The 24526-nt window shown below is 38.5% G+C and overlaps 3 protein-coding genes across 8 annotated transcripts in view; 2 read left to right on the forward strand and 1 right to left on the reverse strand.

The window, feature by feature from the left end:
• Positions 1 to 12483, forward strand: part of LOC120311026 (olfactory receptor 6J1-like) — a 32557-nt gene extending 20074 nt beyond the window's left edge. For 2 of the 5 annotated variants that reach the window (XM_039350137.1, XM_039350139.1), the window contains 2 exons: positions 8975 to 9175; positions 10887 to 12483. In XM_039350137.1, coding sequence (XP_039206071.1) covers positions 9136 to 9175; positions 10887 to 11911 — 1065 coding nt within the window. In that variant the 5' untranslated portion in view covers positions 8975 to 9135 and the 3' untranslated portion in view covers positions 11912 to 12483. Of the gene's footprint in view, positions 1 to 7381; positions 7516 to 8785; positions 8888 to 8974; positions 9180 to 10886 lie in introns of those variants that run through there. The other 3 variants (XM_039350140.1, XM_039350138.1, XM_039350142.1) reach the window with 3 other exon arrangements.
• LOC120311027 (olfactory receptor 6M1-like) lies at positions 663 to 4301 on the forward strand. Of its 2 annotated transcripts, none has more exons than XM_039350143.1 (2): positions 663 to 937; positions 1455 to 4301. In XM_039350143.1, the coding sequence occupies exon 2, from the start codon at positions 1763 to 1765 to the stop codon at positions 2714 to 2716; it is 954 nt and encodes a 317-aa protein (XP_039206077.1). In that variant the 5' UTR covers positions 663 to 937; positions 1455 to 1762; the 3' UTR covers positions 2717 to 4301. The 2 variants fall into 2 exon arrangements, with proteins under 2 accessions (XP_039206077.1, XP_039206078.1); XM_039350144.1 differs by having other exon boundaries at positions 893 to 937; positions 1751 to 4301.
• Positions 12484 to 16570: 4087 nt separating the features above from the next.
• On the reverse strand, positions 16571 to 16993 carry LOC120311038 (ribonuclease pancreatic-like). Its single transcript, XM_039350155.1, has one exon. It carries the CDS (start codon positions 16991 to 16993, stop codon positions 16571 to 16573), a length of 423 nt encoding a protein of 140 aa, XP_039206089.1.
• Positions 16994 to 24526: the final 7533 nt, after the last annotated feature.

Below are 24526 nucleotides of genomic sequence, written 5' to 3' on the forward strand. Positions count from 1 at the left end.
AGTCGTTGCCAGCTTACTTCTTCCCTTCCCTCCTTAACATTTTTTAACTTCCTAAATCTATAAACCTCTCAGGTGTGAAAGATTAGGTCCATACAAGAAAGTTCAATTAAATTGATTTATTGCTAAAAGCCTATTCCAGTGATGGCGAACATTTTAGAGACCGAGTGCCCAAACTGCAACCCAAAACCCACTTATGTATCGTTGGGTGCCAGGTGGGCATGGCCCATTGGGTGGGTGTGGCCATTTGGGTGGGCATGGCCCATTGGCTGGGTGTGGCTGCGGTGGTAACAGCAGACTGGGTGGGACTGAATAGTTCAATCAATTAATTCCAATTTTGCAAGATTTTTTTTTCCTGCAAGAAGTTGAAATTGACTGATTGATTGAACCTTTTTTTTTTGGCACATGGCGGTGCAGGCCTAAAGCAAAACCTAGGTGAAGGCCTAGGACTGGGGTGACGGCGCGTGTGCCCACAGAGAGGGCTCTAAGTGCCACCTCTGGCACCCGTGCCATAGGTTTGCCACCACTGGCCTATGCACATGACTCATCTCAACTAACAGTTGGAACCTGCTTAGAATTAGGTAAGGTTCAATAGCACTCAAGGGCGGTTGGACTTATTCTGTTGTGGCGACACAGGGATTCTAGGCTGATATCCCTTTTCCCACCACTTCAATGTTCTGTCATCCCTTCTATTACATAATCATCAATTCAGTGTTTTCTTCTTTCTTTTAATGTTTGTCTGAAGGTACTGAAGATCTCTAGGCAAGACAAGGAAAATGAATTCTTCAATATCAGCTGGAGACTCAATTTCCCCTGACATTATATAGCTAGTTAAAAATTTATAATAGGTAACAATGGACCTTCTCAGATGCCCTCTTATAAGTATCTCCTTAATATTTTAGTCTTTATTGAACCCGATGATTGAAGACATAATCCATAGGTAAGTTAAAGATATCAGTGATTTTGTGTTAGCTGTATGGGCTGAGAGAAAGGATCACAACCTGCTCCTCTTGGTACCCATTCAACCCATTACCCACTACATCTCACTGGCTCTCTTTACAACCTCTGATTATACCTTTCTGGCTAATTTCAGTCAAAAGGCTTGCATTTATTATTGAATCAATCCATTTTCTGTGTTGCGATATTACATCTCCAATGCATCAATCAGTCTAAGTTCACCCCAGATTCTAAACTATAGTAAAATCAATCAGCTGTTGGTCGTTCTTTAACTTCTTTTCTTTAGTGTTTTGTAACCTTTTCATCATTTCTTCACGTATGCTTTCTTAGAGAATCATGCAGCCATCGCTGTGATATTGTATCACAAAATGCAACCTTTATATTGCTACTCTAAAGTTGGGTGACACTGTAAATCAGTAATGAGAACTTTGCCTATACTGTATTTGATATGTACTAATTTCTTCTATGCACTCATGAGGTTAACTGCTTTTTCCATCTAGAATGATTGTTGATCTTTGGAGCTGATCAAATCTTGGGTCTCCACCTAATATACACCAAAGAATTGTGCAGTACCTTGGTTCAATCTCCATAAATTGCTTTAGAACACTCCATTACATTAGATTTCAAAGAGGAACTGGTTTTTGCATTTCCAAAATATTAGGAAAGAAATTAATGATTTGATTTTTTTTAGTGAGCAAGGGTTTCAGGAGGGAAGTACAGTGGCTTATCTGAAGGAAAAAAAAGAAAGAAACATCAAGCTCCAACATGAACACTTTGTGTTTATTTTTTTTCAAAGCTCAACTTAGACATGATATCAAGAAATTACAATGGTACAAACATGGAGCAGGTAACAGAATTCATTTTAATTGGTTTCCAGCTCTCCAGGTCTCTGGAAATAGTTGTATTTACTCTGCTCTTAGTGGCTTTTCTGTTAACACTTGCTGGGAATTTCACCATCATCCTACTGGTAGGCTTCAATCAATGCTTTCATACCCCGATGTATTTCTTCCTTGGCAACCTTTCCCTCTTGGAGGTCCTTTTTGTCTCGACAATCACCCCTAAAATGTTGATGAACCTTATATCCAGGAACAAAGCCATCTCTTTCCTAGCCTGTGCTGCCCAGTGCTATTTGTATTTCTTCCTTGGAACCACTGAATTCATCCTCATTGCTGTGATGTCCTTTGACCGCTACGTTGCCATCTGCCATCCACTGCGCTATGCCACCATCATGAATTATTGTCTTTGCACTTGTTTGGTCCTATTCTGCTGGATCGGAGGATTCCTGTCTACCATTGTCTCCTTCTGTTTGATCTTTCAATTATCATTCTGTGACTCAAACATCATAGACCACTTTTTCTGTGACTACAGTCCAATGATAACCCTTTCTTGCAATGATATCCGTGTCCTTTTGAGTCTAGCCTCCATCCTATCCTCTGTGGTACTCCTCAGCTCTTTGTCAGTCACTGCTATCTCTTACCTCTACATAATTGTCACCATCTTTCGTATGAAAGCTACCAAAGGTCAGCAGAAGGCCTATTCCACTTGTGCATCTCACATCACGGTGGCTTCCATCTTCTATGGCAGTGCCATTTTTATGTACTCATTATCTAACAAGGAACGTTCTCGGGATGTCCAGAAAGCAGTGGCAGTTCTAACTGCAGTGGTCACTCCACTGCTGAACCCTTTTATTTATACCTTAAGGAATGAGAAGGTCAAGGAGACCATAAAGAATTTTCTAAAGAGAAAGAAAATTCCTTTGTGAAGAAGCTGGAGGCATCTGAAGAGTTTTCCCATCTCCAGCAGGATTGACACTGTTCGAGGTATGCAAGATTATTTGAGTGGCATACTGGTAACGGATAGGCTGTTGATTGCAAGGGTTTTTGCCAAAAATTAAAAACACATCCAACATATTTAAATATAAACCGTACAAATTAAATAAGCACAGTTTTCTTCTGGTTTCCCATATTGAACATGTGCTACTGGGTGGCTAGTTTGCCATAGATTCTAAATTGATATGTCTAGAATCTAGATTGATATCTAGATTGATATGTCCTATTTTTACACTCTTCCCAGGGCAGTCTGAGAAGTTTATACTCGCTTTGTTTCACCTGATAAAATCCCAGAGTCACATCTTTAGTTACTGAATGTTGACTCCTTGATTCAAGAACTTAGAATTATAAATAACCATGAACATTGAGTTAAGGTAGATATTTAGCAGTACTCTGGAGATTATTTGATCTTACCTTATCTTACATTTATTGTACATTGCTATACTAAACATCGTCTTTTCACTAGTTAATCTGATTCACCAACTGGAGTGATTCCTGGACCAGGAAACCTTATTCATTATGACTCGTGTCTTAGTTAGCTCCTGTTTGGATTACTATAACACTTTGTAGATGGCACTGCTTTAAAGAACATGTGGAAGCTGTTGATGGCCCACTGTGAAACTACATGGGCAATTTTTGGCATCCTACATAATATTTATTTTATACCACTGCTCTGTGAGCTATGCAGGTGAGATTCAAGGTGCTGGTTGTCACCTATAAAGCCCTACATGGCATAGGGTCAGGCTATATGTTGGATTGCCTGTCTCCAGTTATTTCTGCTCACCTTACCAGAACTAGCAAGATGAGGAAGCTCCAGGTCTCTCCTATCAACCAATATCAACTTGGTCCTTGTTTTAGAACGGCATCTTTTCAGAGATCCAGGTGGTCCCAAGCTTATTAACCTTTCATAAGGCTATTACCCAAGGCATTTGGGTAATTCTGCACAAAATTCTGCAAATTCTGCTAGTTGATTGTTTTTTTAAAATAAAATTTTATTGATTTTTTCCATACATAGAATAATAATTTTTCAACCAACTTGCTGTCTGGGTTTAAATACGTTAATACATATTTAATACCTAATCCTTTATTCTTTCCTCTAACCATTGGTAAAATAAGTCCCAAGTTTGATAATATTCTGTTTCTTCTTTTTCTTTCAGTCTCATAGTCAATCTGTCCATCTCTCCGCATTCTAGTATATGTCAACAAGGCATTTCTTATGTAATGGTTTTGGAAATATTTATGGATTTTATTTTTTCCATACCATAAAAAAGCATGCCATCCCAATTGTAAATCATGCCCCTCCAGATATAACAACCTTTTATTTCTAAGAGTTATCCATTCTTTTACCCATGTTAATACAGATCCTTGATAGTACAAAACCCACTCCGATAAATCAAATCCTCCATTTTCTTTAGCATCTTGTAACATTGTCATCTTAATTCTAGCTTTCTTTCCTTGCCAGACAAATTTCAAAATTAATTTAATTTAAATCTTGAAAAAAAACTTCTCGAGTTTTATGGGTATTGTTTGAAATAAAAATAAGATTTTTGGCAATACATTCATTTTCACTGTAGCAATTTTTCCTAATATTGACAATTGCAAATTTTTCCACTTTTCCAAATCCAGTTTTATTTGATTCAATAATTTTGTGTAGTTATCTTCTTTTATTGTTGAACATCTTGCTGTTAAATGTATAACCAAATATTTAACCTTTTTAACTATCTGTTGTTCTGTTTTTTCTGACATTTCTTTTTTTTTTATCTGTAATATTTTTAACTATTACTTTAGTTTTTTTCCCTATTTTCAGTCCTGCCATTTCTCCGTACTATTCTACCTTTCCCAGTAATTTAGGAATCATCTCCAAAAGTTCTTCTAAGAAAAATACCAAATCATCAGCAATAACAATGGAGATAATGGACATCCTTGCCTTGCACCTTTTCTTATCTCAAAGTTCTCAGTATAATCTCCATTCACGATCACTTTCGCTGTTTGTTTGTTGTATATTGTTTTTATCATATTTATAAAATTCTGTCCAAAGTTCATTATTTGTAATTGCTGAGTCATAAATTGCCAGGAAACATTATCAAATGTCTTTTGAGCATATAGAAATATTAGTGCCAGTTGTTTCCCTGGATGTAGTTCATAGTATTCTAATACGTCCATTATCACTCTTAAATTATTTTTAATGTGTCTCTTTGGTAGAAAACCATTTTGGTCTGGATGTATAAATTCAGTTAGGTATTAGTTGATTGTTTTTATGTTTGTTGTTTTCAACTGTAAATTGAGAATTATACGTTTGAGTTGAACTGTATTATTCAGATGGTTGGAGTAATTATTGTTTGCTTTCATTTTGTATAGCATCCAAGATCATTGCTTTGAAATGAAACAAATATTGTTTAAGTGAATAAAATTTAAATGCTATTGTCTCCTTTCTCTGGTCCACAATCATAAAAAAAATCTTTATTGTTGAATAAATGTACTATGCAAACCAAAACTCTCTTCTTTTCTTTCCAAAATTCTTATAATCTGTAAATTTGTTCACGAGAATAATAAATTGTCAGGAAAGTTTTGAAATAAATAGATTTTCACCTCTTTGATATGATAGAATTCATATCTTTATGGGAGTGAGATTTCCTTGGGTGCTCTTGATTGGCGTCTGATCAAAAATGTATGGGGAATACCACCCAATCAGTAGAAGAGATGGTGATAGAAGCAGCAGAATTACTTTTGGTTACCGTATATTCTTGGGTTAGGTTATAAAACATATAGAGATGCATGGATTCAATTTTAAGTGGTAAATGAGGGAAGAGTTGGATAGTTTCTGATAACATAATAGATGTGGAGTAATTTCCAAGACTAATCAGTTTCACTGGAGGATAATCTTTTGTAAACAACAGTTCATAACATCAGACTGGTAGAGTGGACTCACTCTTATGGGACTTTAAATACAGAGAAAGAAAGGGGAAACAAGGTTGGATGCTAATATACTTGGACTATTGCATCCAATTTTGGTCACCGCAATATAAAAAAGATGTTGAGATTCTGGGAAGAGTGCAAAGAAGAGCAACAAAGATGATTAAGAGACTGGAGGTTAAAACGTATGAAGAACGGTTGCAGGAATTGGGTATGTCTTGTTTAATAAAAAAAGGACTAGGGATGACATGATAGCAGACTTCCAATATCTGAGGGGCTGCCAAAAAGAAGAAAGGGTCAACCTATTCTCAAAAGCATCTGAAGGCAAAACAAGAAGCAATGGATGGAAATTAGTCAAGGAAGAAAGCAACCTAGAACTAAGGAGAAATTTCCTGATAGTTAGACTAGTTAATCAATGGAATAATTGCCTCCAGAAATTGTGAGTGCTCCAACACTGGAGGTTCTTAAGATGAGACTGGACAACTTGAGTAGGGGATTGGATTAGAAGACCTCTAAAGTCCCTTCCAACTCTATTATTCAATTATCAAGTATTTTTCTAATGTACTGTATTATAATTCCATTGTCTTTCCCAGTATATGAGTTCTGCACAGGGGAAACTAGCCAGATTCTGAATAAGTGAAATAAAGAAATAGAAACTGGATATCAGAGCTCAAAACGGCAACAAGGCAGTGGCCCAAAATTGCAGCTTTCACAATATTCCATTGTTAATCTCAAAGTAATTGTGGTGGAACTAAGAAACTTTGTCAACACTACACATGTCCTGTAATACCAAACCAATGAAGTTTTTGCTGCTTCCCAAAACCTATACTGGAGGAATGATAACTAGTCCTGGAGAAGCTACAAGACTCTGGATTTCTTTTATAAGAGTGGAAATTTCTTAGCCTTTTTAGAAATGAGTTGATTCCATATTGCTTAATGAGAATTTGATTTGGGTTTCTAAATTCCTATTCTCAGTTAAGGTTACTGAAGGTCAAAAGCAATGAAGAAAATGAATAAGTTTGTTTCTTTTCTTTATTCCCTAGAAAATTAATTATCAAGTTAAGCATTTATAATAGAGAACTTTGGTCCACAGAGACCTTTCAGTTTACTGTGTTTTATTAAAGATGTTAAAGAAATTAAGAAGCAGTTGGAGAGCCATAAAATGGCTTAATAAAATTTATATCATACATCGTGATATGTTACGAAATTCCTCTAATCCTTTTATATTACCTTTCCTATGAATGGCAAGGATGTTGCACAGATCCACCAATTTAAATCTGAATTTAAGTTGCGTCAAAGAAAAATCAATGAAAATAATGAACCACAATTAGTCTCATTAATTTCAATGGCTCTAAACAGAACTGGATTTCAATCGGTCCCAAATTAAGTTACCTTATTTTCACATTACTTTCTCATTTTTGCAGTTTTGTTCTTGTTTTGATGTAGTGTGCAAGGAATTAGAGTTGAAAAACAGTCTTCAACTTATGATCACAGTTGGGGTTGAAACGTCTTGTTGCTAAGCTCTGAGGCTGTCGAGCGAGTTGCGCCTGATTTTATGACCCTTTTTTGGCATGGTTGTTAAGTGAATCACCCTTATTGTTATGCATATCCAGCTTCCCCAGCGGACTTTGTTGGAAGGCCCCTGGGAAGGTGGCAAGTGATGATCACGTGACCATGGGACATTGCAACTGTTGTAAAGAGATGCTGGTTGCTAAGCTCCTGAATTCTGATCACGTAAGCTGCGGATGCTGCAATAGTCATAAATGTGAGGACTGTCATAAGTCACTTCAAACAGATGACAAGTGAAGGATTGTGAAGTGTAAGTCAAGGTCTACCAATACTTACTAGAAATAATTATTTATTTACTCTAATAAGAATAACAGCGAGTCGTCACACTTTCAAATCAGATAGATCACGGGTGTCAAACTCGATCGCGTCACATGACATATCGTGATGTATTGCAATGTTTTTTGCCTTTGCGGAGCCAGGATGGGCATGGCCTGTGCGTGCCGCATCTGGCCTGCGGGCCGCCACTTTGACACCCCTGAGATAGACGATCCATATGAGGGAGCTTGCTGATCTATAATCAGAGGATCATTGGTCTCAGGTTAGAAAGCCCTGGAGTTGGGCTGTTGCAATGAAAGAATAAGAAAGAGGACCATAAAGAGGATTGTGATGTACAAATAAGTCCTTCCTTCCTTCCTTCCTTCCTTCCTTCCTTCCTTCCTTCCTTCCTTCCTTCCTTCCTTCTTTTCTTCCTTCCTTCCTTCTTCCCTCCCTCCCTCCCTCCCTCCCTTCCTTCTTTTCTTCCTTCCTTCCTTCCTTCCTTCTTCCCTCCCTCCCTCCCTCCCCTCCTTCCTTCTTTTCTTTCTTCGTTCCTTCTTCCCTCCCTCCCTTCCTTCCTTCTTTTCTTCCTTCCTTCTTCCTTCCCTCCTCCTTCCTTCCTTCCTTCCTTCCTTCCTTCCTTCCTTCCTTCCTTCCTTCCTTCCTTCCTTCCTTCCTTCCTTCCTTCCTGAATTCACATAAGCTTCACTGGACACAGACAGAGAAAAAGAAAGAGATTAGGAAACAATTAACAGATCTTGGTGGCTTTTATTTGTTTTAATCCAAGTCTCTTTATTTTGGCAGTTCATGGGTTCCGAAAGGCTGAAAGGGATATGCCCAAAGAATTTTTAAAAACCTATTTTTATGCAAAAGTATATTTTATGTATTTGATTGACAGCCTGACTTTCATTCAGGAGATCAAGGTGGCATGCATGGACATAGGTTCTTCTTCTCTTTCTCCAGAACATCCCTCTGAGGTGGCAGAGGTGGGAGAGAGGAACTGGCCCAAAGATATCTAGGGTGGGGTGAATTTGAACCTCAGACTCCCCACTCCCTCACCACTACACCACATTAGCATCAGAATGGGGACTAAAGCATAATTTCCTGTGCAAAATATGAACAGATTTAAGAAAATAATGTGTGCCCTTCTTTATTCCCAAATGCTTTAATATCGCCAGGAGAGGCTGACGTATCAAAGCCCCGCCCTTTTTATATGCATTATTATGCAATAAAATGGGAGCAAGACCTCAGTTGTGTAGACATGGTTGCCATCTTGACTTTTTTAACCTCCCTCCCACACTCTTTCCTGAAAGCCTGTTCCTATAAAGTATAATTGGAATTAGCAATTGGTTCCTGAATCCTTTGAGGTTTGTTTGTTTGTGTGTGTGTGTGTTTTAAACTCATTCTCAGAAGTTTATTCCAGGTGGACATAACAGAGTTTTTCTTCATTCCAGCATTGTTCCAAGTCCATCAGCGATTTCATTGCATCAAGTGACACTGAAAACATTGAATGTGTGTTTATATGGCTTTGCCATGTTTCAAAATCTGTTGGATGTTTGCAGCAAACACAGTCTTCCAATGCCTGAGCTCTGCAGATTAGCAAACAATAGAGAAAATGAAGAGAGATGGAAATCTGATTTTGAAGGCTACACCAGGCAAGTATGTCAAATTATTTCATAGGACACAATCATTGGAAAGAGAAGATTGAAAGACATTGTTTACTTTATCAGTTTCTTCTCGTTTATTTTCCTTTCCACTTGTTTTATTCTGTTGTAACAATTTTAACATATCATTAAACTATGATTTTAGCAGGAATTTTTTATTAAGGGTTGAATTTACATGTACTGTATAACTGTTTTATGCAAATCTATCCAAACTTAACACATTTCTGCTTACGTTATTTTCCCTCCTGAATAACAGTATGACAAGCAATTTTCTCCCACATAAACCATCTCCATGCATAATTTTAATCAATCCATGTGCACATTTTGGCTCAAAAAGGGCAAAATTAAATTTGCATTCAGATGAATCATAGGCAAATTTCTCCCATCTGCCTAATGGCTGGAAAGGGTGAGAGAAATTGTGAAAACAATAAGGACTTATCGCTTTTTGGAGATGCATTGCCACAAGAAAAAAGAAGATGGAAGCAAGACAGTAAATAGCAGCTAAGCTTATTGTTTCAGACAAACATTGATTAGTGGTAGGAAGACTATTCAGCTCCTCTTTTTGGAAGGAGAGGGTTCCTTGGAGTCAGATTTTTGACTCCTGACAACTGCCTAAATAAGCCCCTTTAATTTTCTTGGCAAGATTTCAGAAGTGGTTTACCATTGCTTTTTTCCTAGGGTAGAGAGGAATGGTCTGGCTAAAAATCACCCAGCTAATTTTGTGTCTAAAGCAGGGCTAGAATTCACAATTGGTGGCTTCCCAGCTAGATGCCTTCATTACTGTACCAAACCAGCTCTCCCTTAAATACATAGAACTACCTAGAACTAAGAAAAAATTTCCTGACAGTTAGAACAATTAATCAGTGGAACAACCTGCCTCCAGAAGTTGTGAATGCTTCAACACTGGAAGTTTCTTAAGAAGAGACTGGACAGCCATTTGTCTCAAATTGTATAGAGTTTCCTGCCTGAGCAGAGGGTCAGACTAGAAGAGTTCTAAGATCCCTTCCAATATATATATATATATATATATTAAAATGCAATAGAGCCACTGAACTCCGGAATAGAAAAAACTTTTTAATAAATACAAGTTAGCTTTCGTCAATCCTCTGTTGACATCGTCAGAGCTGGTAATCTAACTCTGACAATCTCAACAGAGGATTGACCTATAAAAGTAAGACTATAAATCTGAGTTCGCCAAATCAAACCCATTGCTGGAAACATAGAACACGGAGTAGGGCCATTTGTTGCTCAACATGTTCCAGATGTGCAGCCCTTGTCCTCATGTTTGTGTGGACCAGGCCTTCAATTAAGTCACAGCATGGCTTATTTCTTCATGAATGTCAGAATGAGGAATCTCAACCTAGGAAAAATCCCTCCAGTATCTAAGGCCGAATATTGATGCCAAACAATGCAGCTCAACAACTAGGAGTTCTCCTGATCTTCTCTCCTGGTGTGGAAGTACTCTTCCCATCTGGGATCTGAGCTGGTGCAACAAAAGGAGCAACTCAGTATGTGTTTCATTCACTGAATAAAACAGCACAACAAATTCTACCAAGGGATACAGGAAGAAATGACTGGTAAGTAAGGTATGTTTGTTGAGATAATCCCAAAGAATTCAATTACATTTTTTGACAACATATTTTAATATACAAGCAGGATTTGGTGCATTGGTGTTTCTCAATTATAACCTTTGTCCTTTCAGGTGCTGTTCTGGAGGACCATCAGAAAAAGTCAGAGAACCAAAGCATTTCTGAATTCATCCTCATGGGTTTTTCCATTGGCCGTCAAATTGAGCTCCTGCTAGCCTTCCTTTTTTTAACCATTTACATTACAAGCCTGGGGGCCAATATGGTCATCCTCTGCATTGTATTGGTAGATAACCGCCTCCATAACCCGATGTACTTCTTTCTTGGCAATGTCTCCATACTGGACATCTTCTTCACCACTGTCACCAGCCCCCAATTGCTCTGGAACCTCCTCTCTGGGGACAAGTCTATTTCTTTTGCTGGCTGCATGACACAGTCTTATTTTTATTTCTTCTTAGGGACAGTACAGTTTCTTTTGTTTACCTCCATGTCCTATGACCGCTATGCTGCCATATGCAGGCCATTGCAATATCATGCGATCATGAATAGCCAGGTCTGCATCCAGATGGTTTTGGCTTGCTGGCTGGGTGGGTTCCTCTCAGTTCTTATTCCCACCATTATGATCTCCAGGCTGTCCTACTGCAAGTCTAATGTCATCAACCATTTCTTTTGTGACAGTGGCCCTCTGCTGAATCTGTCCTGCAGTGACACCCAAGTGATAGAGTTGATGGACTTTGTGCTGTCTTCTGTTGTTATCCTCTGCTCTTTGATCTTAACCTTAGTCTCTTATGTGTGTATCATCTCAGCAATAGTCCACATCTCTACCCCTTCAGGTCAGGCAAAAGCCTTCAATACTTGTGCTTCACATCTGACCATCATCTCCATCTCCTGTGGCATCAGCATCTTCATCTACGTCACACCATCCCAAAAGGAGACTCTTGAAGTCCATAAGGTCCCTGCTCTACTCACCACAATTGTCTGTCCTTTCCTGAACCCTTTCTTCTTCACCCTGCAAAATGGTACGGTGAAACTGGTACTAAGAAACATGATGAAGCATGTTACAGAGCGGATTGCTCATAAAGTTTGTGGTGTGTTGGGAACGAATGGACACACTAAGTGGGGAAACCAGGCAAAAGCATGATGATGATAAGATGGAAAAACAATAAAGGGGCTTGAGAAGAGAGATTTCTCTTCATCAAGTTGTATCACTTTTTGTTTTTGGTAACAACACTATAAGATATTAATGATGCATGGCTGAAAGTGGACATTCATGTATAATATCCTAGGGAAGAATTTCATTTCTGAGCAATCTTTCTGAAAACTAAAGTAATAGATTTCTTTTTTAATGGTAAAGTATCTGTTGAAGAGTTAACAGGGTCCATCTCTCCCCACTCTACAGTATTGGGAATATTTCCTTTTAATAAAAAGAAACTAGAGATAGTCATTTTTCTAATTATTCACAATCATACTGTATAATGGCCTTTTTGCTGAATATTGTTGCTATTATTTCTAACTGATCTTTTAGGGCTTGCCAAGATTTGAATGGAAGGTTCAACTCAGGTTGGTTATGAAAGTTATTTATGTCCCTTGGTAACAAATAGTTATGTACATTTGTTACTAATGGACCTATAGAAAGCATACCCACACCTGGAATGCCAGTTGCAGCCTCTTATCAACCTTTGCCTAACCACATACTTTCAATTTGATGGGAAAACATAGCAACAAATCAAAGGAATACCTATGGGATCCCAATTTTCAGAACTCATAGCAGAGGTCATAATGGAATCAATAGCAGTCCCACACATTGAATCCAAAATATGGATCCGGTATGCAGATGATGCCATACCGGATCCATATTAGAAATCACACACTAAAACATTAACATCTCCAAAGGAATCAAATTCACAAGGGAAGAAAAAAAACAATACAGTACTCTTCCTAGATTTCCTCATTAGCAGAGGCTATGATGGAAGAGTAGAAAGACAAATCTACTGAAAAACCATTTACACCAATCAAGTCCTCCACTAAGTGAGTAACAGCAGTAGCAATAAGAATAGCACTGAGACTCATATGCAGCCCTCTCTAAGCAGTTTACAGAATCAGCACATTGCCCCCAACAATCTGGGTCCTCATTTTACTGTCCTTGGAAGGATGGAAGGCTGAGTCAACCTTGAGCCAATCAGGATCGAACTGCCAAACTGCTGGCAGCTGGCAGTCAGCAGAATTAGCTTGCAGTACTGCATCTAACCACTGTGCCACCACGGCTAACAACCCAACCTCTCCCACAAGAGAAGCTTTGTAAGAAGCTAATTCTAGTGTTCCTCATCCTACTTTTTTTCCTATGAGTTGGAATTCAATTCTTAACATTCAAGATTGAGGACCATGGACAATGTTCTTTAACATCTGAAAAATAGAATCAGATTGAGAAAAACACCTTAAAATTGCTTAATCAGTCTTCCCTGGTCCTTCTCAGTCAGTGCAGTGTGGTTCTTTGGACCATTCCTGCATCTACAAGACACTTTAGATTGTTACTGAATTAAGATATTCAAATGCTAACAATTGATTTTAGGGAAAGTATGAAAAACGTTAGACATAAACATAACATCATAGGGCTGAAAGCAATTTTGGAAGTCTTCTAGTCCAACCCCCTACCCAAGACAAGAGACCTTATACCATCTCAAACAAATAGTTGTCCAATTTGAAAACATCCAGCAATGGAGTGCCCACAACTCTGGGCAGCAAAATGTTTCATTGATTATGTGTTTTCACAGGTGCTTTGGAGAATAAGCCAATAAGGTTTAGATTTTTTTTCTTCTTGTTGTGCCATATCCGTTATTGGACATTGGCGATCCTGTTGGCAATCCTGTTTTTATTAACAGCCGCACGAAAAAGTGCTGCTGAGTTTTGTCTAAACTAGTCCCTTAGATTTTGAAGCCACGATGTTCTTCTTCTGCCTGGACCTTGTTTGCCTTCTATCTTTCCCTGGAGGATTAAATGGAGTATGCCATATTTTTCTGGGTGTTGCATCACATGTCCGAAATATTCTAATTTTCATTTTTTAATTGTTTTGATGATTTCTCTTGGCTTTCCCAGGCAGCTTATCACCTCCTCATTTCTGATCTTGTCAAGCCAGTTTATACGTAACAGCCGCCTGTAAATCCGCTTCTAGTCTCTTCAGGTGGCCTTCTGTCAGAGACCAACTCTCTACTCCATAGAGCAGGATAGAAAAAATATAGCATCTGACTAAGGTTTAGATTTAACATGTTGATTTTTTGATTCCTTGTCATCACCTTTTCTTATAAATGAACAACTATAGAGGAGCAACTATGACCTCAGCTTGCAAATGAACCAGTTTCTCCATAATCTATGGGTGCAAGTCTGTTGAGAAACAGGTTGAAAGGTATGGTTGGTAATAATGTTCAAAGTCATTCAAGCATTTCATTACTATTTTCACACTTCAGAATTGAGGGGGCAGTTTCTGACCAATCAGTATGCATTTTATCGATATGCAGTTAGGTTAGGTCAGTGGTTCTCAACCTGTGGGACAGCTAATCCTCTAATCTTCAACCTGTATAGGCCATCATACAATTTATAGAGAATGGCCTTAATTATGGCCTAGTTTGTAATGGATGTGAGGGTGAGGATCTTTATTGCTTCTCTTGTCATTATTTTTCAGCAAAATTATCCACCAGGGATTTGAGAAGATTGTTATCTGCATCAGAGGTTGTCCTTTGCGATCACTTGGAGTTGCAAAAATGGGGTGACAGGGCTTAAACCAGTGATTCTCAACCTGTGGGTCAGGACCCCATAACGACCATTTCACGGGGGGTCGCCAAACAATGCAGTCCGCCATTTTTTTCCCCTTTTCCTTAGCTGTGCTATTCCCTTTTATTCTATTGGCTTTTGAAAGCCAATAGAATAGACTCTCTTGAATAGAGTCTAATTCTAATGGCTTTCAAAAGCCAATAGGAATTGTCCAGGCTGTCTCTGCCCTGCTGAGCCCGCCAAAAGTCCCATTCTGCAAACGGTGCTGCACCAGTTGAGTAGTCCTCGACTTACGACTGGTTGAGTAATCCTCGACTTACGACCGGTTGGGGTCGCGGCATTAAAAAGGTTGAGAACCACTGGGTTAGGTAAAGACATTTTAGTGCATTGCATTATGATTTTTTTAGCTGGGTTTTAATCACTTCAGCTTTTTTTTATATGTCCTTGGGCATGATCTCTTGACAGGCAAGTGGAATAACATGCCAAAATAAAACAAATGCAATGAATCAACCCTTCCATCAAAACCTTGTGTGTTTCACTGAAAAATGTGCAGCTTGGGAATGTAGAAGAAGCTGAAGTGAATGTGGCAATTTATTAGAATCCTACAATGTAATCCAGAGTTAGTATTGCTGCATAAAAAGGTACTTAGACAGTAACAAAGTGAGTGATAGGGCTGGATTCTTCTGCGGATGCCCAGAAAAACTCATGGCGTTTACTGAATTACTTTCCATAAATATTATGGAACGGAGAAAGCATGTACAGAATGTATTAGCAATGCAACTGAATTTATGCAATAGATCCTCTTAAGTTAGGATGGCATGACATACACTGGTTTTTTCCAAGCATTTTGGCCTTTTGGTGGCCTGCTGGACACTGTGCCCCAAAGACCATTGGGTGGAGATAAAGGAGATATGAAATTTAATTTCCTTACCATTTTAAATTAAAATAATAAATTATGGCGATTCTTCTTCAGCAGTGAATTTAATGATTTTCTCCCTCTGCCATAGAAGTTGACCAACTGGTAATTTTGAAGGTCCCTAGGAATTATACCCAAGGTTTCCTACAGCTATAGAGCCCCTGAAGCTGTAGATCCCCTGAATGGGGGTGGTATTGTCTGTGAAGCAAAGCAGCATTTTTCTCAAAGGGTGTAACAGAAAAATAATTACTTGGTTCAGAACCAGTTGCGTTAGAAAGTACAAATTTTAGAATCAAATACTCTCGTTATTTGCAATTTGCAGTCATCTAGTTTATTCAGAGAAATCAGCAGGCACAGTTTAAGCTGCAGCAGCTTACTTAGGGTTGGAACAAATGACATGTAAAAAATAACAACCTCTGTGTTGGCATTGTACACCACAGCAATCTTTGGTTAATTGGATGGGACACAAAAATTATTGTACGAAGACATTACATTAAAGCATCTAGAGCCATCCTGGGAAAACATGCCTTTGGTTGAAAAGCTTGTAGATAGGTACTACACATGCTTCTCCCCACCTCATTCTGAAACCCATGCTCCCCTCCAAACCCAAGGAACCACACATCTCTAATGCAGTGTATATGTCTGATTGTTCAATACTTTCCCATATTGATTTACAGGCAAGTGGGGCTGACTCACAAGTTCATGTTCCTGATATGATGGCTGTCTCTTCACTATTGATAGATCTCCAAGCCAACCCCAGAACATGAATTTGCAAGGGAAATACTAAAAGTAGACTGAAATGACCTGCCCAGGCAACAATCTCTAGCTCATATCCTAATGAAGTAGATCTTTAATCTAGGATGTGAATAAATTCATCTAAAAACCCGGGAGAAGAGCAGGGAAAGAGTAAAGAAGTAGTTGAGATGGGGATCTGTAGTTCCTCAACTTGGTCCTGTGATCTGTTAACTTTGCTAGGGGGGGGGAGGGGAGGAAGTATTGCTAAGCTGATGGAGATGCACTAAGAGGTTCATGGCAGAAAGAGCAGTAGCAAGGGAGCATTCGCATGCTGTGACCAGCGCATCCTTGGACTTCTGCAGGTGTGTTGTTATACACCACCTGTTACAAAAGTCTCTCAAAGTGAACAGGCTTCCTGCGGACACAGGCCAGGCGGACCCTCTTGTTCATAGTCTGCCCCCTGTAATTGCAGTTTGGGAATCTTCCAGTGCTTCTACAATGGGTCACTTGGAAACTTGCCCTGCTATCATACAAATTCCTTCGATAGCGTCTTCCGGCGCCTCGGCAAACTGCTATGATACTGTTGGGAGGGGCATTGATAAAGGTGTTGCTGGGTTTGCACCTCCCTCGATTCAGCCTCCTTCGCTGCATCATCAGGTTACAGTAGGCGTTTGGATTATTGGCTCCAGTTTTGGGATGATCAATGTGGCTGTTTGCAAAACTTTGGTAAGTTGCAGCTTCTCCGTAGTGCACCAGCAAAACCCCAAGAAGAACAAGCAGCTGCAGGAGCAGCCTGGAGACAGTCATGATGGGAAATCGGGATCTGCAGAAGAGGACCAGAGAAGAGAAAAGAAAGGGAAGGGAAAGAGAAAGAAAGAAAGAAAGAAAAAGAGGAAAAAAGGGAGAACTATAAGCATAAAAGTGAGAGTAATCTATCCATTTCATGGAACTATATCGTTTCAATGAGGCATTAAAACACATTGTTACATTTTTTTGATGTAAAATATTCCACGTGTAAAGGAACCACTCTGTTAAATTTATACTAGATATTCCTAGTCTTATTTTGCCATACTTTAAAAATAAGGAAAAGTAGAAAAGACTATCTGCAGCTCAGGGCTGAAGTGTGAAGTTCTGGGTGCTTCCTAAGCTTGGCTGTGTGCATGCAAATGTTTCATTACCCAACTAGATTACATCATCAGTGCAAGGGAGTGTGGGGCTTGTTCCCTGTTTATATGCAGTAGCTTGTCTTGCTAATGCTGGGGTGTGTTGGTAGGGGTGGTATGGATGTGGTTTCCAAATATGGAGAAACCCCACCAAAACATGCAGGGAAAGCTATTATATATATAAGCAGGCAGCAAATCCCATACTGACTTGCATTCAAAAAAACAAACTCAGACAGCACCAAGAACTATACAGCTAAGAATAAAGACTCAATCAAGTACAGTTCAATTCCTGGGGAGTTTATGAGGTTTTTTTTTGGGGGGGGGACAATATGTAAGTAATTTGCTACTGCCTTTTGGAAGGGGGAGGGAGCGGCAATATTTACTTATGAACTTCTAAGTTATTGCCATGCTGCAATTTGCAATTTATAAGCAGCTTGCAACAATTTGGAATACACAAAACATCAAAATCAAAATATCAGAAAGAGTATAATCACAGATCTCATATTGAATAATCAATATTGTTTAATTTCTCACTGTAAATTTATAAAGTAGGTAAGAGGACTTAGTAAAGGCCATTACAAAATTATGCAGACATGCCAAGGAAGCAAAACTCACAATTTCCAGCCTAGACAATAGGTTTGAGAATTCCTTGTAGTCTCCCTCAGAAATACCAACCTGGTCCAAGTCAATTTAGATTTGGAGCAAATGTTTCAGGAAGCACTAACAAATGAATTTAATAATATGGACATATCATTGGCTGAAAAAAATGAAGCATACGAAAATGAGAAAAATCTGTCTTTCTGCAACATTTCATTGATGCCACCAAGTACCATCTTGCATAGAGAAAGTGCTGGGTAGAGCTAGGACATATTTTCACCCATTTATTTAAAATGCATTTTAATGTCTTTTCAGTTATGTTTGTGTTTGGATTTTCCATGTTTAGAGTTACCACATCTGGGTGTAAAAAACTGGATGACTACTAGATAACTTCAAAGAGATATTCTGTAACTCTCTGCTGACATCTAGTGGTCATCTGCAATTAAGATGGAGTACAGGTAGTTCTCAACTTATAACAGTTTGTTTGGTGACGTTCGAAGTTACAACAGCACTAAAAAAAAGGGACTTGTGACTGTTTTGCACACTTACAACCATTGCAGCATTCCCATGGTCATGTGACCAAAATTTGGATACTTGGCAACTGATTCATATTTATGACGGTTGCAGTGTCCTGGGGTCATGTGATCCCCATTTGTGACCTTCTGACAAGCAAAGTCAATGGGGAAGCCAGATTCACTCAACAACCGTGTTACTAATCTAACAACTGCAATGTTTCACTTAACAACGGTGGCAAGAAAGGTCATAAAATGGGGCAAAACTTATTAACAAATGTCTCACTTAACAACATAAAGTTTGGGCTCAGTTGTGGTTAAGGGCCACCTGTAATTTATCTGTGGTGAAATTAATTTCGATTTCCTGAGAGAATAAGTAAATAGTTACAGGCTAACGACTCTGAGGTTAAAGGTAATCTTTAACTTACCTTAAATTGTAATCCTGTCTTCAGTGATAGTTACCAATTCCTTCAGAAATAGCTTCTGACTTACGAGGTGCCATTGAAATGATTATATAGAGCTCAGTTGATTTGGGGGTGGGATTAAAGAGGAAAAAAAGAAATAGTCCTATGCCAAATATGGTACACAGATGTCTTGTGAAACTGGATGGTTAGGTTTCAACTGTAACTGTGGGGCCCCAAAACCACAGTGAAGAAATAATATTGATTGCAGAAATAGGTAGAATTAACATGAGCAAATACCTGCAGGTGTTACAAAGGCATCACAAGGGTGATGACAGTCACAATGTAATATTAAAAGGGGATGTTGACTTAGGAGATAGGGAAAGGCATAAAAAGAACTAGAATGAAAAAAACATGACTGTCGGGGAAAGTATTGTATAAAATATTCAAAGCTAGATTAATAAAAAAAATAATAGAGTTGGAATGGACCTTGGAGGCCCCTACTCAAACAGGAGATCCTATCCTATTTCACACAAATGGTTATCAACTCTCCTCTTTAAAAGCCCCCAGTGTTGGAGCCTCCACAACTTCTGGAGGCAAGTCCTTCCACTGATTAATTGTTCTAAGTGAGGAAATTTCTCCTTAGTCCAACAGAAGGAATGGAAAGTGAATATAAGGAGAAGGGCCATTTGGAAGAAAGTGGAAAGATTTCTGTTCTAAAACGGTGTGGAGTTACATCAATGGGAGCCAAGAAACATGTTGCTTGATGGAACTATGAAGCAAAATAGGTTGTGAACGAGAAAGGATCCAGGAGAGAACCAATCTAGTACAAAGGAGAAATGGCCTGGCAGGACAATTAATCAATGGAATGACTTTTCTCTAGAAGTTGTGAATGTTCCAACACTGGAAGTTTTGAAGAAGAGATTGGACAACCATGTGTCTGAAATGATATAGAATTTCCTGCTTGAGCGGGAGTTGGACTAGAAGACCTCCAAAGTCCCTTCCAACTCTGTTATTTTGTTAGGATGAGAAAAAAATGCAGCTGAACATGTTTGAAATTTAATTGAAAACTCATTATGCAGTGCTTTTACTGAATGTAAATTTACTGAAAACCCATTATGGATAGGCAGAACAAATATTGATTGATTGATTGGTTGATTATGTGTCATGAAGTCAGTGCTGCAATCACACAGATACACTTTATAATAATAATAATAATAATAATAATAATAGTAAAGTTGGAAGGGACCTTGGAGGTCATCTAGTCCAACCCCCTGCTTGGGCAGGAAACCCTACACCATTTCGGACAAATGGCTGTCCAGTCTCTTCTTAAAAACTTCCAGTGTTGGAGCATTTACTGCTTCTGGAGGCAAGCTGTTCCACTGATTAATTGTTCTAACTGTCAGGAAGTTTCTCCTTAGTTCTAGGGTGCTTCTCTCCTTGATTAGTTTCCACCCGTTGCTTCTTGTCCTGCCTTCAGGTGCTTTGGAGAATAGCTTAATTCCCTCTTCTTTATGGCAGCCCCTGAGATATTGGAATACTGCTATCATGTCCCCCCTTGTCCTTCTCTTCGTTAAACTAGACATACCCAATTCTAGCAACCGTTCCTTATATGTTTTAGCCTCCAGTCCCCTAATTTGTTGCTCTTCTCTGTACTCTTTCTCTAGAATAATCTATCCCTGGCCTGGTCCTTCAGGCCTGGGTGTACCACCACCATTATTAATTGTTCCTGGTCTTCCCTTTTCTCTTTCCTTCCAACATTCCTGGTTCCATAGACTAGCCAAGACAGATAGGATTTTGCATAATGGGTTCAAATTATGTTAATTTTAGCCTATTCATTTAGGCCTTGTGTGAGAGCACTGCTATTTACCTAAGATGCTAAAGGCCAGAATGCTATTCTAGAATCATGTGGAGAATTAAGATAAAAAATAGGGAAGATGGTGTCTCTTTTTACAGAGTACAGAGAAAGCCACTATATAGTATTTAGGGTAGCGATTTCAAAAATTTTAGTTTGGAAATCATTAGCTTTAGGAGTAGCATAAGCTACACATTCTTACACATGTGTAAATCATTTAAGGTCTAGTTCAAGAGATGTCCTTTGTGCATTCTTTGTGAGGCCTCAGTACACTTCTCTCTTCCTGACTATGCTTCTATCTCATTGTTGTTGTTGCTAATTGTGAAGTTGTGTCTGACCCATCATGACCCCATGGACAACGTTCCTCCAGGTCTTCCTGTCCTCTACCATCTTCTGGAGTCCATTTAAGTTCACACCTACTGCTTCAGTGACTTCATCCAGCCATCTCATTCTCTGTCGTCCCCTTCTTCTAATGTCCTCAGTCTTTCCCAGCGTTAGGCCCTTCTCCAGTGAGTCCTTCCTTCTCATTAGGTGGCCAAAGTATTTGAGTTTCAACTTCAGGATCTGGCCTTCTAAAGAGCAGTCGGGGTTGATCTCTTCTAGGACTGACCGGTTTGAACGCCTTGCAGTCCAAATGAAAACATTTGCTTTTTTTAAAATTTAGACAATGCTTGTTTCCTAAAAAGAAGGCAAAAGGGAGGGCTGAAATGGGTACTGGGGCTTCAGAATATAAAGGCAACTTACTAAAAGAGCTCATATGAAAAGAGAGGAATTTATAAAGTGTAGGAAATTTAAACTTTGTGTATTCTGTCATTTCTATGTCAGGTGTTTGCTGTGATTATTTTTTTGTAATATGGGCAGCCAGACTTACCACAACTGAACCCAAATTTTCTGTTGCTAAGTGAGACATTTGTTAAGTGAGTTTTGCCCCATGTTATGACTTTTGTTGCCACAGTTGTTAAGTGAATCACTGCAGTTGTTACGTTAGTAACACGTTTGTTAAGTGAATCTGGTTTCCCCATTGGCTTTGCTTGTCAAGAGGTTACAAAACATGATCACATGACTACAGGACACTGCAACCATCATAATTATGAGTCAATTGCCAAGTTTCTGAATTTTGATCATGTGACTATGGGGATACTGCAAAGGTCATAAATGTGAAAAATGGTCATAAGCAGTGGTGGGATTCAGCCGGTTCTCACCAGTTCAGCAGAACCGGTAGCTAATTTTTTGTTGCCCAGGCCCAGAATGGATTTCCAGAAGCAGCATCCACACAGAGAACTGGTTGTTCACATATTTGAACCCCACCACTGGTCATAAGTCACTTTTTTCCTTGCCATTGTAACTTCAAACAGTCACTAAATATATGGAGGAAAAATATGTCAGCATGGGGTTGAAGAGGGGAAGTTTGGGTTACTATTAAATGAGACATAAAATGCAAGGCCATTTTGATAGAAAATATTGTTTGGGAAGCAAGTACAAGAAGTCTCCAGTAGAGTGAATGGGATTAAAAATTCAACTGATGAAAGTGTTTGGTATGAAACTAAAGAGAGGGAATGTTGGAAGAAATACCCAAAGGTGCTTTTTCAAAAGGTAATTGGACTTGCTTTTTCTTGAAGACATTTTGCTTCTCATCCAGGAAGCTTCTTCAGTTCTTTTTGTGAGTTAAGGTTTTCAGTCCTTCAGAACTGAAGAAGCTTCTTGGATGAGAAATGGAAGGTCTTCAAGGAAAAGCAAAGTCCAGTTGCCTTTTGAAAAAAATACCTTTGGAATAACCATGACCTGGATGATCCATAGATATTTAGCTATGCACATTGGAAGGAATATTTGTATGAAAATAACCATGATTTGCTGAAAGTGGAATTGAAATATGTGTTATAAAATATAATGACAAGGACGTCTTGCCTGCTGTGAGAGCTTTGGAAAATGGTAAGGCCGAGATGTAGATAAGATACGGTAAGTGGAGAAAGATTAAAATATGTACATATACATTGTATATATGATTATATATGTACTGTACCTGTGTGACTGCAGGTGGCTCACTTTTCTTTTGTTCTTTGGGTGACTGAAAAATGCAGAAATCAAACTTTTTATATAAAATGGTTAAATTTTGAGAAAACTGAACATATGAATATATCTCTGCTGTTCCTATGTTTTACCCACCATTCCTGAGAAATTATTCCATTGCTGTAGTTAGCCAGGTTATATATGAAAGCAACTGGCGTGTCAATGCTGCTAACATCGGATGTTCTTGCTTTGACAACTGATGGAAATGTAGCTATCTTTTCTTTTTTGCTTTTAAAGTTAAATGATGCTGGGAGGGGGGATGTGGATGAGATTCCAATTAGTCATAACAACAATAACTCAGCTGTGGGAATCAAGGTTATTGTACCCAGAGCTGATAAAGATTGGTGGGGCTGGAGAGCTGAGGAGAAAGCCCATACTTTAAACTAATTGTGGAATGTGATTTATGACTGTTAATTGGAGAGAATTGTGCTTTGCTACTTTGTGTCCTGGGGAGGGGAATTCAGTTTTTGGCTTTAACTATGTAGTGTCGATACCTTGTTTCTTGAATAAAAGATTCTTTAAGGTAAACAATGCCTCAAAGTTCTTTTAAAGAATTTCATCTGTTGGAACCATGACATGGTATAGGATACACCAATGCATTAACTTTGAACAATGAAATAAAATAGTTCTTCATTGAAGTGAGCAATATTCCCCAACATTCTGCTAATTTTAAGGGCCTCTTCTGAAATGGTGATGTCCCAATTCTTAAACCACTGAAGCTTTGATTATTGGTTTGTTTCCATATATTTCTGGGAGATGGTGAAGAAACAGCTTTGAAATCGATTTTTACAGGAGATAAAGCAACCGTATTCTTACACAATTATTTAAAACTACTCAGGGTAGGCTTTTGCAATAAGACCAGGTAAGAACAATGGAAAGAAAATAATCTTACACCAGACAGTTCTTCAGTTATATGTTCCCTATTTTTAAATTTTAAAGTTATTTTTTTTCTTTCAAGGATTTAAGATGGCATAGGCAGGCTCCTAAATTCCTAACCTGGTAATGACAAAATTAATGAAATGTGAATTATCATGTCATGAAACTTGTTTGTCACTTAGCCCCTGTTGGATATTGATGGGCCAAGAATTGTCCAGTGCTTTAGAAATAAAATTGAACTTTTTTCTAATTGGAGATATGAAACTCCTGAGAAATGAAATGGTAAAAACAACCCTGAAAAAGAAAAAAATTAGAAAAAGGATCCTACCCCTCTTTTCCCATTTTCCCCCCCTCTAGGGATAGATTTTAATTGACTTAATTCCCTTTAGAGATGGATCTCAATTGATTTCTTGATCTGCTACACCACTCAATAAAACTGTAGGCAAAAAGTGGGCAGTTTTGGAGGGTGGACATATTCTATTCATACTGCAGGAGTTTTGAAAAATTTCCCTGAGAGGGTTTGTTCATTCACAAAATAGCTTTTGTGGTAAGGGTGTTTAATCCTTAAACATCCATTTAATGGAAGACAGGCAAGATGGCTTTTTATCACCTCTGAAAATTCTTCCACATTTTCTACCACCAAACAGCGATTCAAAAAACATAAGTGCATCATAGAGATCTCTGACTGATAGGCATTATTTTAAAGCTTTTGAAATGATTGGGGTTGAGAGGAATATTGATAAACTTTCATCATAGCAGGACAATATCTACGGTATCCATCCATCCATCCATCCATCCATCCATCCATCCATCCATAGGAAATCCTCATCTTATAACAGTTCATTTAGTGACCAAAGTTGGAACAGCAC

Source organism: Crotalus tigris, unplaced genomic scaffold, assembly GCF_016545835.1.
Source record: "Crotalus tigris isolate CLP2741 ecotype Arizona unplaced genomic scaffold, ASM1654583v1 scf7180000018306.2785112, whole genome shotgun sequence".
Lineage (NCBI taxonomy): Eukaryota > Metazoa > Chordata > Lepidosauria > Squamata > Viperidae > Crotalus > Crotalus tigris.

What these genes read in the sequence shown, in the direction of transcription:
- LOC120311038 (XM_039350155.1), bottom strand. Translation starts at nt 16,993, where the DNA reads ATGACTGTCTCCAGGCTGCTCCTGCAGCTGCTTGTTCTTCTTGGGGTT.
- LOC120311027 (XM_039350143.1), top strand. Translation starts at nt 1,763, where the DNA reads ATGATATCAAGAAATTACAATGGTACAAACATGGAGCAGGTAACAGAA.